Source organism: Oncorhynchus nerka, linkage group LG27 (genome assembly GCF_034236695.1).
Source record: "Oncorhynchus nerka isolate Pitt River linkage group LG27, Oner_Uvic_2.0, whole genome shotgun sequence".
Lineage (NCBI taxonomy): Eukaryota > Metazoa > Chordata > Actinopteri > Salmoniformes > Salmonidae > Oncorhynchus > Oncorhynchus nerka.
Genome location: NC_088422.1, coordinates 40557232 through 40576724, shown reverse-complemented (window position 1 = coordinate 40576724; position 19493 = coordinate 40557232). Strand labels below are relative to the sequence as shown.

Genomic DNA, 19493 nt, shown 5'->3' with positions numbered 1-19493 from the left:
GGGGCATAAAAAAAATCACCCACAGGGCCGCTATTGCGGCCCATTGTAACGCTTGTCTTTGTCCTCCTCAGGCGAGGAGTAAGAAATGTCAGACCAATGAGCAGCGTGGTAGGTGTCCATATTGTATTTAATACGAATACTGAACATTTGAACAAAAACAATAAAACGACAAAAACGAACAGTCCTGAACGGTGAAGCAAAACACAGAACAGAAAATAATCACTCACAACTCAAAGGTGAAACCAGGCTACTTAAGTATGGTTCTCAATCAGGGACAACGATTGACAGCTGCCTCTGATTGAGAACCATACCAGGCCAAACACAGAAATCCCAAATGATAGAAAAAAGAACATAGACTGCCCACCCCAACTCCCGCCCTGACCATGCTAAAACAAAGACAAAACAAAGGAACTAAGGTCAGAACGTGACACCCATGATGTAACACTGTTCCTGGATGCAGAGGAGTCTTTTCTCTGATTAGCAGGACGTCGTGGTAAGCTCATTACCTTATTGTAATGTAGTGCCTTCAGAATGTATCCAGACCCCTTCACTTTTTTCCACATTTTGTTACGTTACAGTCTTATTCTAAAATGTATTCAATCTTTTTTTCTCAGCAATCTACACCCCATAATGACAAAGTGAAATCTACACCCCATAATGACAAAGTGAAAACAAGTTTTTAGAAATCTTTTATTAAAAATATTCATTTATTAAAAATAAATTACAAATGTACATTTATTAAAAATAAAATACTGAATACTTATTTAGATAAGTATTCAGACCCTTTGCTCTGAGACACGAAATTGAGCTCAGGTGCATCCTGTTTCCATTGATCATCCTTGAGATGCTTCAACAACTTGATTGGAGTACACCTGTGGTAAATTCAATTGATTAGACATGATTTGGAAAGGCACACACCTGTCTATATAAGATCCCACAGTTGAGCAATGTCAGAGCAAAAAAAAAAAAAAAGCAATGAGATCGAAGGAATTGTCCGTAGAGCTCAGAGAGAAGATTGTGTCGAGGCACAGATCTGAGGAAAGGTACCAAAACATTTCTGCAACATTGAAGATCCCCCCCAAGAACACAGTGGCCTCCATCATTCTTAAATGGAAGAAGTTTGGAACCAACCAGACTCTTCCTAGTGCTGGCCGCTCGGCCAAACTGAGCAATTGAGGGAGAAGGGCCTTGGTCAGGGAGGTGACCAAGAACGTAATGCTTCTTGGTCACCTCTGTGGAGATGGGAGAACCTTTTAGAAGGGCAACCATCTTTGCAGCACTCCACCAATCAGGCCTTTATGGTTGAGTGGCCAGACAGAAGCCACTCTTCAGTAAAAAGCACATGACAGCCCGCTTGGAGTTTGCCAAAAGGCACCTAAAGACTCTCAGACCATGAGAAACAAGATTCTCTGACTTCGGAGCAAGTCTCTGAATGTCCTTGAGTGGCTCAGCCAGAGCCCGGACTTGAACCCGATCGAACATCTCTGGGGAGACCTGAAAATAGCTGTGCAGCAACGCTCCCCATCCAACCTGATAGAGCTTGAGAGGATCTGCAGAGAAGAATGGGAGAAACTCCCCAAATACAGGTGTGCCGAGCTTGTCGCGTCATACCCAAGAAGACTCGATGCTGTAATTGCGGCCAAAGGTGCTTCAACAAAGTACTGAGTGAATGGTTTGAATACCTACTGTATGTAAATATAATATTTCAGAAACTTTAGCAAACATTTCTAAAAACATGTTTTTGCTTTGTCAGTATTGGGTATTGATGAGAAAAAACAACAATTTAATCCATTTTAGAATAAGGCTGTAATTTAGCAAAATGTGGAAAATGTCCAGGGATCTGAATACTTTCCAAAGGCACTGTTTAATAGTAATAGCATTTCATATAATTAGGCTACTGACCATTTCCCAATGTCTCCGTGAACCGTGCTGGTGATAAAGGGATAAGCAGTGGCAAGGTCAGAGAACTGTCTCCCTGCCAGTAACCATATTTAATTTAGTTTCTAGTGGAAATGTAATTATTGAGCCATCAACATGGTTAGCGATTACTGAAGCCAAGATTTACGACCCCAGGTCTCGGGAGTGCAGTAAGAAGAAGATGCAATTAAATTATGTATTCATCTCAAGAACAGCAAATTTGCTGACAGCATATCTACCCACGCCGTGCCAAGCTGCATGGCCGCCAGACAAATCAACGACAGCTCCACCACGGCCCACAGAAAGGGATTGATCACATTGCAAAATTATTTTATCAATCTGTCCGAATACTGTGCTCTGTTTTGCTGTGTGCATGTATTTTTTTCCATTTCTTTTACGATCCTTGTGGGGACCAGAAGTCCTCGAAAGGATTGTAAAACCAGGAAAATTCAGACAAGTGGGGACATTTCGCCGTTCCCCACAAGGAAGAAGGCTTTTTTAGGCTCATGGGTTAAATTTAGGGTTAGGGATTAGGGGTTATGTTTAGGGTTAGGGTTAGGAGTTATGGTTAAGTTCATGGCTAGGGTAATATCTAGGTTTAGGGTTAGGTTAAGTCTGTGTGTGTGTGTGTGTGTGTGTGTGTGTGTGTGTGTGTGTGTGTGTGTGTGTGTGTGTGTGTGTGTGTGTGTGTGTGTGTGTGTGTCAAAAACAGGTTCCCATATCCCAGGCCACCATAAATACGAGGCTATAACGGTTTAAATGTGTTCTTTATCTCATATTATTCACAGCAAACCATAGGAAATCATTCAAAAGTACTATCTTAAGTGATCTCTCTGTCTCTGCTTCTTCTTGTTATTTTCTGTCACACGGTTTGTCTGTGCTTCTCTTTGTTCTCCTCTGTTGTCACTCGGTTTATCTGTGCTTCTCCTTGTTCTCCTCTATTGTCACTCGGTTTATCTGTGCTTCTCCTTGTTCTCCTCTATTGTCACTCGGTTTATCTGTGCTACTCCTTGTTCTCCTCTGTTGTCACTCGGTTTATCTGTGCTTCTCCTTGTTCTCCTCTATTGTCACTCGGTTTATCTGTGCTTCTCCTTGTTCTCCTCTTCTGTCTGTCTGTCACTCAGTGTGTTTGCGCTTCTTGCTCTCCTCTGCTTTCACTCTTGTCTGTCTGTGCCGAGCCCAGCCACATCCTCGTTGTGAATGAATAAACACATATATGCTGTATGTTTTATTGTAATACATGATGTCCTGTGTTTAATAAAAGCACTGTATTAATGTCTAGTAGATGTTTATTGGCTTCTGTGTTATAAAACTACTTTTTAGGCTATATTGCATGTTAGTGCCTGTCATATGTGTTCCTCTGAATCCCCCCTTCCTTAATTAAGTGTTAATTAGCCTCCTATTTCTGTCATTCCCTGACCTTAGTATTCTTTGTTTTCTTTATTGTTTTGGTGTGGTCAGGGTGTGACATGGGTGATGTATGTTTTTTTTACTGTCTAGGGGTTTTATAGGTTTATGGGGTTGTTTACCATCTAGGTGTTTATGTATGCGTATGGTTGCCTAGATTGGTTCTCAATTAGAGGCAGGTGTTTATCATTGTCTCTGATTGGGAACTATATTTAGGCAGCCATCTTCTTTGGGTGTTTCGTGGGTTATTGTCTATGTCTAGTTGCCTGTGTCTGCACTTATCATATATAGCTTCACGTTCGTTTTGTTGGTTTGTAAGTTTGTTTAAGTGTTCTTCGTCTTATTAAAGAAGATGTATTCATTTCAGGTCGAAGGTAGGATAGGAGGGAGAGTTTTTCCATTCTAAAAATTTTATCAGATTTTTTGTTTTTTGTTTCTATTGGCTTCTGTGTAAAAGAGAGCTTTTTTTGTGAAGATGGCACAGAAAAATCCCCACATAGGGGTACCTGGGATTGGTCTGGTTAATACCGTGAGGTTCTCTTGGACAGATAAGGAGAAGGAGCCCTGGGGGAGAGAGACCTTCGGGAGAAATGTTCTGATGGGATGCCTACAGCTGGAAGTAAAAGATGTACTATGCCTTCAAGGGAATCCCATCGAGAAAGGATATGATGTGACATTACAAGTGGAAGAAAAACACGACGAAGTTATGAAGAAGGTGAGAGAAGGAAAAGGAGCGAAACCCCTGTGCAATTACACGGTGACCAGCCTGGCAAGGAACAACTTCAGGGTGGTCACCGTAACCATGTACAATCCGCACGTGAAGGATGAAGAAGTGAGGGCCTTTCTGGGGAGGTACATGGACAATGTCTCCTCAGCGAGGTACCTCAGGGACTCCCTGGGTTTCTGGAACGGGAGAAGAGGTTTCCAGGCGTTACTCAGGGAGTCCCCGAAGAGTGTGGATGGCTACCTCTATCCTCCGGCGATGTTCTCCCTGGGGGCTGACAGGGGGACGCTGTATTATGCCCGTCAGCCCCCGTTCTGCAGGCGTTGTATGGCCTACGGCCATATCCTGGCCTCGTGCAGCTCCAAGAAATGTCGTTTTTGTGGGTCGGAAGAGCATGAGGCCAAGGAATGTGACGAGCCCAAGGCTTGCCACGGGTGTGGCTCGAGAGCACACCTGTGGCGTGATTGCCCGGCTCGTCACAGGTCATACGCGTCTGCAGCTGGGGGGGAGCGGGGGATGGGGGAGGAAAGAAAGGACGCGTGCGGATTGTACGGATGGCACAGGGGAAAAGACGGCAAGAGAAGAGGATGGGAAGAAGGAAGAGGCGAGAAGAAAGAGGAGTGAAGATGGAAAGAAGGAAAAAGAAGGAGAGAAGAAAAAGAAGGCGGAAGAACGGGAAGGAGCGGAGAAGAGGGAGAGTGGGACAGTGGTGCGAGAAGGAGTGGAAGAGGGAACGGTGACAGTGACGGGGACGGAGGGAGGTGTGGAGATGGGAGGGGAGGGGGTGGGAGGGGGAGATGGGGGAAAGGAGTGGGGGACAGCCTGCCAAGTTTCTTTGAGGACGAGACAAGGGAATTGGTGGAGGAGTTAGCGGGGATGGGACGTTGTGTCTCCCCGCTACCTCCTTCACCAAAGAAGAAGGGGAAGAAGAGGGGAAGTTTGGCAGGTAGTGAGAGGGAGGGGGTGTGGAGGGGGGCTAAGAGATCGGCGGGGGGTACATTGGCCTCCCTGTTTGCCTCAGCCCCTTACATCCTAGTGGGGGATGACTCCAGTGAGGGGTCTGTGGGCGGTGTGCTAGAGGGATCCCAACTCCTGTGTGAGGAGTTGGGGTCCCCTACATACGGCCCCGAGGCAAACAGGGAGGGGGGAGGGTGGGTGGTGGTGAGAAACCCAGGGTGCTGTGCACCCTGCCTAACACACTGCCTGCATCCTGGGTTGGAGAGATGGAGGAGGACGGGGGGGCGTCAGGAGTGGGAGGACGTCCCCGCCGGTGGAGATGGACCAGGGGAGCATCGGGTGAGTCTCCTGGTTTTTCTTTGGTTTTTGGGGTTTATTTGTTGTACATAATTAAATGAATAGTTCTGTTTCTTTTTTAGTCTAAATGTTAGGGGTTAAGGGATAATGTTAAAAGGAGGGCGGTTTTTGTTATTTAGAGGGTGTGGGGTTTGATTTCTGTTTTTTACAGGAGGTTCACCTGAGGGATGGTGGGGATGTGTGTAGATTTAGGAGGGAGTGGGATAAGGGGGAATCTTTTTGGGGCATAGGAGGGTGCACTCAACAGGAGTAGGGATTCTGTGTGGGAATAGAGAGGTTAAGGTAGAGAGCACTTTTGTTATAATGCAGGGTAGAGTATTGGGGATAGATGTAAAGTATAGAGAAGCTAGATATAGGTTAATTGGGGTGTATGGGCCACAGGTGGCGGCAGACAGGAGGGAGATGGTGGACTGTCTGGCGCCCCTGTGTGTTACAAACAGGCACTTGGTGATAGGAGGGGATTTTAATATAGATTTAGGGGTAGGTGGTGATAGCAGTGCAGGCGCCATCACTGGGCTAATGGCTTGCCATGGTCTGGTTGATGGTGGCCTGCACACTACTCCGGCAATGGTCGGTCCTACATGGCGCAACTCCAGGGGGGTTGCGCGGAGGCTCGACTACATTTTTGTATCCAGGTCTTTGGGTCAGTTGTCTGGGCGGCTGGTGCCTGTTTTCTTCACGGATCACGACGGGGTGTTCCTGCAGGTAGGGTCGCCAGTCTGCCTCTTCGGTAGGGGGTACTGGAAGTTAGATCGGGATATACTGGAGGAGCAGGCTTTCGTTGACGCATTTTTTTGTTTCTTTCGGAGGCTTGACGGCCTCCGGTCCATGTGCGAGGGGGTGTTAGAGTGGTGGGATTTAGTTAAGGTGAGGAGTAGGGCTTTTATAATAGGATATTGTAGAAGGAAAAAAAGGGAGGAAAGGAGGGAGGTGGATCGTATCCAAAGGTTAATTGAACTCGAGTACGAGGCAGGCAACCTCAGCGGGTCGATTGACTGGGAGAGATTCGCAGCCCTAAAGGCGCAGCTCAGGGAGCTGCAGGAGCAGAAGGCTCGAGCTTTCCTGGAGCGTGCGTATAGTGGCTTTCTAGAACATAATGAGACTTGTTCCGCTATGTTCTTTAAGTCGGTTAGGGCCAGGCAGAGTAGGAAGGTAATGCATGGCGTTAGGGAAGAAAATGGTAGTATAGTAAGTAAACCAGAGGAAATGGTCAGGGTGACAACTGATCATTTCCAAGGTTTATTTAAGGAAAGGGAAATAGATGTAGAGCAGGGAAACGTGTTTTTAGAACACTTGTCCCGGCGGTTGCCAGAGGACATTAGAGACGTGATGGAGGCCCAGATCTCACTAGAAGAGGTTGAGAGCGCTCTTAAGAGGATGGGAAAAGGGAAGGTGCCTGGGATGGATGGGCTGCCGGCTGAGTTTTACCTCAAGTTTTGGGGTATACTTGGACCAGTGGTTCTCGAAGTCTTGAAGGCCATCCTTGAGACGGGGGTCCCGGGGGGATCAATGGCTGTTGGTGTGCTGTCACTTCTTTATAAGAAGGGGGAAGCAACTGACCTTGGCAACTGGCGGCCATTGACCATGCTGTGCGTAGATTACAAGATTCTTGCAAAGGTTTTAGCAGACCGGTTGCGCACAGCCCTTCCCTACGTCGTCCACGAGGATCAGACATGCGGGGTAGAGGGCCGCTCTATAAGATGGAACCTACAGTTGATCAGGGATTCCATCGCTTGGGTTGAAGATAGAGTGTTGCCTTTAATGGTAGCAGCGCTAGATCAGGCGAAAGCTTTTGATCGCGTGAATAGATCTTTTCTATTCAGGGTGTTAGGTAGATTAGGATTTGGGGAGAAGTTTATAGGATGGATCCGTACATTATAGGTCGGAGCGGGGTGTCGAGTTAGTGTAAATAGTCACTTAGGTGACGTTTTTGACCTCTCGTCTGGGGGGCAGCATGCGGCACGGGAGAGGTGGAAGGGGGGATTAGGGATGGGAGTGTTAGAGTGAGATTTGTAAGGGGATAGATTAGGGAAGGGGAGATAGGGAAAGGGTTAGGTATGACGGGGAGGGACGATGCTCCCTTGAGGTTTGTTTTTGTTTGGTGTTTTAGTAAATATAATTAATTAAGAATGAATGAGAATTATGATTTTGTAAAGTATGAATGGTATAGATGGTAATAAATTATTTTTTCAAAAAAAAAAATAGTGTCACGGGTTGTTGTTTTTTTGTAGTTTGTTTAGTGTCTTCATTCAAATATAACATGTATTCAAATCATGCTGTGCCTTGGTCTCCTACATTTGACGAACGTGACAATTTCATACAATATACAGCCAAAATATGAACTGGCAGCAGTAAGCTACATCTGTGTCAGTTTGTGTGACAGTGTGCCTCCCTCTGTTTTCTTCCTATAGTGACTGCACTGTCCTCTGCTGCCACAGCAGCTGATGATCTGTCTGTGCGATAGCCTGGCATCATTTCTCACAGTCACAGCACTCAGACCAGCAGAATAACCAGAACTTTTAGAAAATAAGTTGTTTAATTTTACACACTCAGCAGCGTTGGCTTCAACAGATATTTTTTGGTCTCTAACTTTTTTCGACACCACCTTTTACAATCCATGATCTTGGCTGACTAACTGATGACAGAGTCAGAGTGGGTCTCTTTTCTGATGAACTGTTTGACTGAATGTGAATTTCTGCAACCTCAGTCAGAAAACCGGGGACCAGTCGTTGCACACTGATCAGCCAAATGCTCATTATAGATCATTATGACAACAGCGAAAATGCGCAAAAATCATTTAAAAAATCTTAACAGGCCCTTGGGCCATAGAAAATGTCACTTTTTTTTTAAAGATGGTCCGGCCCATTGGGCTTGTGCCAGAATTGCCAGGTGGCTAATCGGCCCCTGTGTGTGTGTGTCTTCTATTTCAATCCCACTGCAGAGTGATGTGTCGCTGGACTCTCCTCATTCACCTCACCGGCCTTGCCAACCCATAACTCTCTCCATGGCACACGGACAACAGGGAATCAGTCATTCTGTGCCTTGGCTTGCATACAGATGCGAAGGTTGACGTTTGCATGGCCACACATGCACTGTGTACACACACATGAGGAAGCTACTCTGCAAATCTAGTTTACCAAGCTACCAATTACTTCACACTGGAAGACGTTAAACTACACTAAAGCTACCCTTAAGAAAACTATAGTATGCTTTACTAAAGTTACTTTTAAAAAGTAGTTCATTACATCCAAACTACTTTGTAAATATTTATCATTTGTAAATCTGAAATGTCATAGATGACCAATTGCAAGAACAGTTCACTTTGGGGTCATAATGTTAACAGAATGTGTAATAAAGCCAATTAAAAGTGAGAGAAAAGAAGGTGTGATGCTAGAAAAGAAAAAGTTTTCTGTTTCATTGATCTGGCCTTTTTGCTGATGGCCTTTGGTCAATGCGCTGATGCCTATTTGCCCAGACAGTATTACTGAGTGGCTTTGCAAAGAGTAAAGATTTCCGTTCTGAGATAAAGTATTTGCTTCTGACAGCAGCGCTGGTGGACACTCTGCTACTGTCATCCATCTTGCAGTCTCCTCCCATCCTATACCTTTGAGTCAGACAGGCAGCAGAGAAAGAGAGTGCTGAGATGGGGAGATATCGTTTGCGTCCCAAATGACACCCTATTCCCTATAGGCCCTGGTCAAAAGTAGTGCACTAAATAGGGAATAGGGTGACATTTGTGACAAAGACATCCAACTCATCTATGAGACCCAACTGACTTCATACAATACATCACTTTAGGTCTGGTGGGGCAGTTTGTGGAACTTTTCCCCAACCAACTACACTACAGTAATACATCATTTCTACTTCACATTATCATAACAACCTGTCTGATATAATGTAACTGTGATGTGTTATTGTATGTCAAAGTCATTACTGGTTGGACAACCCAAATTGCTATATCATATCAGCTATTATAGTTTATTGTTTATTCTAGGTTTGCCTATTGCTCTCAGGTCAGTGAGTTGGTGAAATTAGTTGTCAGCGGTATGACTGCCAATAATATATGCTATGTCATGCTAATGGTTCAGCAAAGCAGGATGGGCAGGCAGTTTAAGTAAAGTCCATGTATTGATTTGTTCTTTTTGTGGACTATTATTTATCTCTTTTGCCATGTCCATTAGTGAAGTAATGAGTTGATATCACAGGATGTTTCACTTTACAGCTAGAATCCTGAGTTGCTACATCCATTTTTCGACTTTTAAATTAATAATATAGTACATACCCATCTATTCTATCTATAACTTAGAAATGCCTCATGAGTTGAGAACCTACTCATTCAAGGGTGTTTTCTTTATTTGTACTATTTTCTACATTGTAGAATAATAGTGAAGACATCAAAACTATGAAATAACACATACGGAATCATGTAGTGACCAAAAAAATTCCTAAACAAATCAAAATATGTTTTATATTTGAGATTCTTCAAAGTAGCCACCCGTTGTCATGATGACAGCTTTACACACTCTTGGCATTCTCTCAACCAGCTTCACCTGGAATGCTTTTCCAACCGTCTTAAAGGAGTTCCCACATATGCTGAGCAATTGTTGGCTGCTTTTAATTCACTCATCCCAAACTATCTCAATTGAGTTGAGATCGGATGATTGTGGAGGCCAGGTCATCTGATGCAGCATCACTCTCATTCTTGATCAAATTTCCCTCACGCAGCCTGGAGGTGTGTTGTGTCATTGTTCTGTTGAAACAAATGATTGTCCCACTAAGCGCAAACCAGATGGGATGGCGTATCACTGCAGAATGCTGTGGTAGCCATGCTGATTAAGTGTGCCTTGAATTTTAAATAAATCACTGACAGTGTCACCAGCAAAGCACCCCCACACCATCACACCTCTTCCTCCATGCTTCACAGTGGGAACCACACATGCGGAGATCATCCATTCACCTACTCCGCGTCTCACAAAGACACTGCGGTTGGAACCAAAAATCTCAAATTTTGACTCATCTGACCAAAGGACAGATTTCTTCTGGTCTAATGTCCATTAATTGTGTTTCTTGGCCCAAGCAAGTCTCTTCTTCTTATTGGTTAAAACTATAATTCCTATATAATAGATGGTCAGTCCTTGCATCCATAGCTCTGTCTATGAATTTGAGACAGGTTTGCTCCAGGTCCATACCTCAGCGTTTTACCAAACTGAGGTGGGATTACTGCTTTATTATTGTTTCAACAAAGGATTTTAGCTTTAACATTTGTCATGTCTAATGCATGCATTTTAATGCAAAATGCTACAAATATTATAGTATTGCTTTTTGATTTGCCCTTCTTGTTCTAACCTGGCTGTGCCCAGTCAGAAAATGTTTCAAGTTTCAAGTTTTAATGTCACATATACAAAAAGTTACTATCCATAACCTTAAAGGGTTCTTCGGCTGTCCCCATAGGAGAACCTTTTGGATCCATGTAGAAACCTGGAAACAAAAAAAAAGGTCTACATTGAACCAAAAGGGGTTCTACCTAGAACAAAAAAGTGTTCTCCAATGGGGACAGCTAAAGAACCCTTTTGGAATCCTTTTTTTCTAGGAGTCTACACAAGTACAGTGAAATGTCTTTCTTCCAAGCTTTACCCCCAACAATGCAGTAACCAATAACAATGTAATACAAAAAATAACAAGGTAGAACAAAAGCACACAAGATCTAGAAATAAGAAATAAGAAGAACACGATGAAGTAAGAATACTATTTACAGGGTCAGTACCAGTACCACATGTACAATGTACAGAGATACTGTAACACATGTAGTATGGTTTTGATGTTACCATAATAATTGAAGACACTGACGATGGTTGTGAGTGTTTGGTTAATAAATGGCTTTATTTGGCTTTGGGAGGAATATCCCAGCATGAGACAGCAGCACATACAGTCACAGTAGTATAGCAGAATGAATGGTCTGTGTCAACACTCCTGAACCACCTCGGGGAACATGTGAAATGCAAGTGAAAAGGTTGATTTATTGTTTTGAACATGGTTAAGGCAATTCTCTTTTTTTACACTCAACAAGCAAAATCTATCCCATCCTCAGTTTTCAAGCTCCCAAGAATCAGGCCATGCAGTCAATGCTTGTCAATTGATTCATTTCTCAAGGAAAGGAAGAAGGAGTGATATCTACAACGGTTAAAGATAAGGCCTTCCACAGTGTGTGTCAGTCTCAGAAACAGAACATTTAACATTCTGCGAAGCTATACATTTGCCCACGGTAAGTTTACAAACATTTTGGAGGACAGGTAATTTTACTACAGTATAGGATTCTAGAGTACATTCCATTTTACTACAGTATAGGATTCTAGAGTACATTCCATTTTACTACAGTATAGGATTCTAGAGTACATTCCATTTTACTACAGTATAGGATTCTAGAGTACATTCCATTTTACTACAGTATAGGATTCTAGAGTACATTCCATTTAGGGTTTTCCGTGTATTTTTCTTTCCCTAAACATACTTCCTGCAACACTTTTCCTTTTATCACTAGAAATCATAAATGTCTCCTTCTTTAACATTTTCACTCATTCTTTATAACCTTACATATCTATGCAGTCACTCACTGTATCCTGACCCACAGATAGTCCTGATATCGATAGCTTAGCACCTTGATGGAAGCTAGCCGGCCATATAACTTACAGTATGCTATTATGATCCCTCTCGCGCAGCTACAATATGTCTGCCTAGGGTGTCCTGTGTACATACTGTTGCTGTCCATCTCAGACTGTGGTAGTGGGGTGGGGGTGGGGGGGGGGGGGGGGGGGGTCGGGGGTATGGTGATAATAGCCCTTATCTGTGGCGCAGCACCATGTGACCTCCCATGACCCCAGTGGCATCTGCACCGTCTGCCACTTGGTCCTGCAGTCCACATGAGGCTGCTTAGGGGAGGATGGCTCATAAGGACTGGAATTGAGTGAATGGAATGTTATCAACCACATGGAAACCATGTGTTTGGTGTGTTTGATTCCATTCCATTCCAGCCATTACTATGAGACCGTACTCCCCAATTAAGGTGCCACCGGCCGGCCGCCTGTGATGCAGTCAGAGTGGAGGGCTGTCTCTCACTCATTGTCACCTCCAGCTGTCCTTCACAGCAGCCACAGGCCTGTTAACTGTCTGGAGCAGAGCACACTGCTAAAAGCAAACACAGGCTGCATCCCGATGGGCTCTGATCAAAAGTAGTGCAGAAAATACGGAATAGGGTACCATTTGGGACTTAACAACACACACTCTACCACTCAAACCACCAGCCAGAAGGTCGTAGGGTACAGAGCAGTAAACGACCACAGATAGTAAACAAACAAGTCTTAGGCTGCTCTAGGGAAAGGAAGGGACTAGGAGAGACATTTACCTCAGGTTTAGAGAGAGTTATCTTACTTTGAGGGTATATCCATTCAGTGACAAATGAATCAATCAAGAGAGGGTATTTCAACATCAAATATAAGGGTATAGTGTGATAAATAGCAGCATTTTAAAACTCTACATTTCTCAGTCCTGAATGTTGTCCTTCTGAATACAGAAGAGGTGCTGCACAATGCACTTATCTCCTACCTTTGAAATTAGAACCCTCCCAAATAAACGCTATGATTTCATGTACTTTTTTCTAGAATCCATGTTGTCATTTTGCCGTGCTATGACATTCGCAGTGACAGAGAGAGGGGGGAAGGTGAGTGGGGAAATATTGACTTTTCTGGTGATGAAAAGTGATGGAAAAGAAAGTGGCTCAATGGACAGAGCATTCCATATCTTTCTCCTGTGAATGACAAAGAGAGGAGGGAGGAGCATTCAGTGTGCCAGTTGATATCTTCAGCTCAGAATATGGCATGGCACCCATGGGCATGATCTTTACGTATTTCTTCAAAAAGCACCTTAAATGTTGGACTGGTAAAAGTTGGTAAAGCTCTATGCTCTAGACCTTTGTGCATATAGTCGGCATAGTCTGTGTGCTACTACCAGTATCCTACTATTACCTTCAAGATTACAATTGAATTGCTCCTAATAACCACATCTCATATCCTTAATGGCACATAAAGACGGGACCTTACTGGGCGATATCATCCCTGACTTCTTAATCTGACATCATACTTGCTTTAAGGCATTCTCTTTTGCTGACTGACTGGCTTAATACTGTAACGTTGACCACCTTCCCTCTGCTCCCTGTGGTAACCATCATCTATGGAGTAAAACCGTGACATAGAATACTGAGAAAATGTAGCTGCAGATTTATCTTCTGGCAGGGTAATGCACCTCTCTGCGTTGTCTGTCTTTCTGTTTTCCACCACACAGCTGATTATTGATACCCAGAGAGCGAGAGGAGAAGGTACGTGTGTGTGAGGCATCTGGCATGAGTACGGTAAGTGTGTGTGTCCTTGTGTATCAGAAATGAGGTGACAGGGAAGGGATCCATATGAGTGAATGAGTGGACTGTAGTAGGGCGAAAGGCATTGATGATCAATGACACAAGCAGTTTAGCTCTTGGTGCTCTTGCTGGGAGCACCCCCCTTCTCTTCTTTCTTCTTCTGAACGTCATCCTCCTCTTCCTCATCTTCCTCCTCATCTCCCTCTCCATTCTCCACCGCATTCTCATCTCCATTCTCCTCTCCATCCCCTCCCTCCTCTCCTTCCTCCTCGTTCTCCTCTTCCTCCTTCTCTTCCTCATCCTCCTCCTTCTCTGGTTCCTCAGGCCTGGCTCCCCTCATCCTGTAAGGGGCGGAGGAACCCAGGGCGTAGGAGCGGCTGGACGAATAGGAGAAGCCAGAGTAACCTGACTGCAAGATATTTCCGCCAACTGTACTCAGACGGCACTCTTCACCTTCCAGCAGCTTCCTGAAGAGGGGGATGAAGATGGAGAGATGTAGATAAAGAGAAAGTCAGTTTACAAACATTTATTAAATTCTATTGCTGTGCTGACGAGGTGTTCAAATGTTTAGAAAAGGGGGGGGTGCTCATAAATCTTTTAAAGAGACACTGTGGTGCATCAACAGTGGCCTGATTGCTGAGCTGACTGAAATACTGACTAAATCAGTGGAAGAGAGTCAGTTTACAAATGTAACAAATTCCAACCTTTCATACTTTTCAAAGCACTCTGCTGACTTGGAATTCAAATATTGAAAAGGTGTTTAGAGTACAGGAAAGGCACTGTGGTTTGGATCAACGATATGCTGAATGCGGACTTAACTTTATCAGACATATAGCCTCAGACTAGGTGATGACTAACCTGTAAGCAGCGATCTCAATGTCCAGGGCCATCTTGACATTCAACAGGTCCTGGTACTCACGCAAGTGACGGGACATCTCCCCCTTGGTGCTGCGGAGGGCAGACTCAAGCTCCTGGATGGTCTCCTGCAGGCAGATTAACATCCGGATGTGTTACTAATGATAAATACCTCACTATGTTCATTTCCTAATACCTCACAACGTACATTTCCTAATACCTTTTTACATCTGTTGTGCTACAGTGCAATTGAAATGACATCACAAATACCATCTGTGATATACACCTGTTACTTAGGAGGGGATAATTCTATAGAATCCATAGGGTAAAGCCTGTACTGTAGCAATTACTGTGGTATGCAGTAATAGCCAGCCTGTCCTACTTCATGTACCTGCATCTCTCCCATCTCGTTGCTATGGCGGTCCTCCAGCTCAGCCATCTGCCTCTCCAGGGCCTCGTTGTGGCCCCTGAGAGCCTCGATCTCCAGGCTGCGGGCCTGCACCTGCCTGCGATACTCATTTAGCTCCTCCCTGCTATGCTTCGCCTGGTCCTGGTTGCGGGAGGCCGCCTCGTTCACACTGGCAAACTTAGAGCGGTACCACTCCTCAGCCTGGTTCTGATTCTTGGCTGACAGGACCTCGTACTGGGCACGGATGTCCTTCAGGGCCACGGCCAGGTCGGGTTTATCATCCCTCATGTCCATCTCCACTGAAACCTGGGACCAGGTAGGGACAGAGGGGAGTTAGGGTTGGGTATGGTTACCAGGTGGGAAGAGAATGCTTCAATGGCTACATATATACATATTTGTAGTGTAGCGGAGATTCAAATATGATAATATTTCGCTTTAGTATTCGTTATTATATTATTATTTTTATGTTCGTATTAATGCTAATTTACTGTAAATGTGAAGTAGGCTATTATAATAAATCCAAACCAAAATTATTGCAACATCCATTTTTTCCATTTTTTGTTGTTGTTTTTTTACTAAATATAGTAAAAGGTTTGATAATCACTATTGAAATCTATGTCAAACCACACAGACCATCATGGGCTTATAGTAGACACATGGGAGCTATGAGCCCTGGGCTAATGTGATCTATCCAGTGAGGTAAAATACTGAGGGCTGAGGTATTGAGCCCTGAGTCAGGGCTCTGTGCACCACCATGGGTGTTGCTTTCAATCGCTTCCATGGCAATCATATCTCGAGCAGGGCAATAGAAAACCCCTGGAGAAAACAAACACTTAATTATCTTTCCAATAATGAAGATTCTCTGTTGCATCAATTGATATTAAATTGTAGATAAGACTTATTTTATATTTAAAGAAAAGCATTTAAAGTACTATCACCTTATCCAATGATCTAGCCAAAATGCCACTGCCTTCTAAAACGCTGTAAGCTACAATAGTGTTGTTTAATTGTTACCTTGATGAATGATTATATTGCAATTAACCTTGTGTGTGACAATATGAATCAGTACCATGTTGACAATCTTGTAAATAACAACAACTAGGCTATGTGCCAGCAGTAATTAACCGATTAATCGAAATCGTCCTGTAAAATGTTTTTACAAAGTGTGATCGGGATAGTTGATCATCGTGAGATTGACTACGTAAAATTCAACAAGGGCCATGATTAATCTTTATTTTCGTATACGTTCTGAGTTGACCCTATCCTATCCTTACCCCCCCCCCCCCCCCCTCCTACATGCTAGGTCGACCACACCTAGATAATGCGCTACTATTTCTCTGCATCATCAGTGGGAGCGCTAGCATCCCTATCAACCCATATGCTCCCCCTCTCTCTCCTCCCTCTCGATCTCCCTCCCATTCCCTCTTTTTAGCACACTGGCTCTTGCTTTAGACTGTATAACACTTTCAGACTATGCACAGAATCGATTTTCACTAACCATTACACCATTTCAATTATATTTTATAGTTATACAACTTCCCTCATAGTTTATATATAGTTAGTGTCCTATGTCAATGCTAGGTTTGAATTGACAGAAGAGAGGGAGTACTGCATGGTGCTGTTTTACGCAGAACCGCAGTGCCGTAAAATTTACTGCCACTTATCGCAGTGCGCAGTGTTCACTGGCTTCAGCACCAAGGACAGCGCATGTGCTGTGAATTAACTTTGACTCAGTGAATGTGGATCCACAGTGAATGTGAATGATAAGATAGCCATGGCAATCATATCTAACAGTGTTAGTTATTTGGCACTGGTTATCACCATAAATGATCAAAGTTATCATCAAAACATACATTGCCTAACTTTTCCCTTGGTGTATATTTGGTAGGCTATTTGGTGGCGGCGAGATGGGGAGATGAGGGTGACAAGTGACAACTGATGGGGGTCATGAAGGGTGATGTGATGTTGGCACCTGTGTGGCTTGCAGGGAAGCCTGCAGCTCTTGCTGCTCCTCTTCGTGCACTTTCCTGAGGAAGGCGATCTCATCCAGCAGTGACTCGACTTTCTTCTCCAGCTCGAGTCGGGACATCGTGGCGTCATCCACGTCCTTACGGTAGCTCTTCAAGGTGCCCTCCGCCTCCTCGCGGAGCCTCGTCTCCTCGTCCAGCTTCTCCTTCACGCGGTCCAGCATCTCGTTCATCTGCACGCAGTCTAGGTGCATCTGGCTCTTTTCGTGCGTCAGCTCCTCGACCCGCGCTCTCAACTCCCGGATCTCCTGCTCGTACAAGTCGTGCAGACGGGAGGGCTCTGTGTGGCGCTGGCGCAGTAGAGTCACCTCGGCTTCCAGAACCTTGTTCTGTTGCTCCAGGTTGTGGACCTTCTCAATGAAGGAGACGAAGCGGTCGTTCAAGCCCTGGAGCTGCTCCTTCTCGTTGGTGCGGATGATTTTCATCTCGTTGGTGACGGCCGTGGACTGGGTCAAGTCCATGGAGTCGGGCATGGAGGAGTGGAAGTTGCGCCCGGCACCCGCCTTGCGGTAGCCGGAGGATGTGACCATGGATGGGGAGCCATAGTTGCGGTGTGAGCCGCTGGAGCGGTATCCGCCGGACAGGCGAGAGGGGCTGCTGCCCACCGACATGCGGCCGGAGCTCCGGGGCGCATCCCCGAAGATCTTCCGATAGGAACTGCTGGAGTAGACGTCGCCGGAGTAACTCATGTTTCCAGGTGGAGAAGTGGAATGCTAGTCTGACCTTTGCTGCTTGCGGAGTCCCTTCTCACTGCCCCGTGTGAGAGTGTGTGGGAGAGAGAAAGAGAGAGGAAGTGAGATACGAGTGATGCCTGGCAAAGACAGGTGCTTTTATAGTGATGAAACTCGAGCATCATTTGACGCAGGGGCAGGAGCAGGGTAAGGGAAACCTGCAAGCTCCTGCAAAAAGAGCTATTCTCAGGGGAACACGAATTCAACTTGTAAGTATTTCAGGCTAATTCATGCTGCACAGACAAGCCAAGATAGACCTTTGGTCAATGCGAGAGCATAAAATGATAACTTGTAGGGGACATGTAAATAGTTATTTTTAATAAGACCAAAAGGCCTACTTATATCCTGATGATAATGATTGTACTAATTAAAGCGAAAAATGACTTTACTATTAAATGTTGATACTGAGGCCAACGTAGGACATAATAGGCCAAATTGACATTGCCTAGACTGTTTCCGATGAAATATTGTGAAACTTCCCATGCAGGTTATCCAATCCTAGTAAACACTGTCATTACAGTTTTGCCGTGCTGTCCCAGCAGTCCAGGCATGGGATCGATGCATGTTAACTGTGTGCCAGGACTGAGTATGTATAAACGGTACTGCTGTATTGCAGTCTGCAGCCCTGCACCTTTCGTGCCCGACCACCGCAGTGTCAGAATACAGGAAGAGACACAGACACAAAGGCCTGTTTGCATGACTCCCCAATGCCCACACATCATATTAACTAAATGCAAGTCACTTAATAGCCTAACACCTATTATCAAGTTTAGCCTAAATTATATTGAAAACACAAGCCTGTGAAATGGGTCAGTCCTGCAGACATTTTCCAGAATCACAAAGCACTTTTGGGGGATGATTCAGCATATGAGAGAGGATTATTGATGGTGCAGCGCTGTCTTCTTCTCGCGCGATGACTCGACCTGCTGGATCTGGCCTTGGCCCTGATCCAGGTTACCGACCACTCCATTTAGAGGGTGAAACACACGCACCCAGAGCTGTCGGGACTGCAGAATGCATAGCTCAATAGCTATCTTATCCCATAGAGTAAACATTCAACACATTTTTAATTTGCATTTCCAATCACTTTGACATTGTTTAAGTATTCATGAAGCTAACACATTCTAAACTAGTTGTTTAGTCACTTTTAATGTTGATGGGGTAGCCTAGCCCTTGAAAATTTATGAGATATTGATATCTTGAACTATATGCTATTATAAGATTGCAGCAGATTGTAACTTGGGCAAGGGCATGTCATGATGGTCAAGTTATTCCTAATCAAATTTAATCATGTCACTGAGGCTTTACATATGGAACCACAAATGCACCAACAAGGAGTAATCATGGTTATTATCTGAGCAGAAAATAAAATACTGTTGAAAAAATAAAAAATAAACATATTTACACTGTAGATGCCTTGTTTACCATGATGTAATACAAATGTTAAAGTCGATGCAATGCATTTGCAAACGTCCCATTTTAACCACTAGAGGGCAGAATATTCTTAGTAATGTGCAACATCTCCACTTGGCTTTGAGAGATGCCAGGCCAAGTAAACAATGGGATAACCTCATCTCTACTTCTACACTGACCAATCACCATCAGCAGCTAGACAGGCTGTCTGTCCTGAGATCTTCCTTCGTAAGAAAAAATGATGGTCCTTATTTCTTTCTTTCATACCATTCACTCTTTCACTCACAAC

At 44.4% G+C, this 19493-nt stretch overlaps 1 protein-coding gene across 1 annotated transcript; it reads right to left on the bottom strand.

Moving 5' to 3' along the window:
• Nucleotides 1–12161: 12161 nt before the first annotated feature.
• Nucleotides 12162–17852, bottom strand: LOC115111776 (low molecular weight neuronal intermediate filament-like). The gene is made up of 4 exons (XM_029638197.2): nt 17006–17852; nt 15016–15339; nt 14628–14752; nt 12162–14236 (listed from the first exon to the last, which is right to left on the bottom strand). Exons 1-4 carry the CDS (start codon nt 17747–17749, stop codon nt 13879–13881), a joined length of 1551 nt encoding a protein of 516 aa, XP_029494057.1. The 5' UTR covers nt 17750–17852; the 3' UTR covers nt 12162–13878.
• Between the last annotated feature and the right edge of the window lie 1641 nt (nt 17853–19493).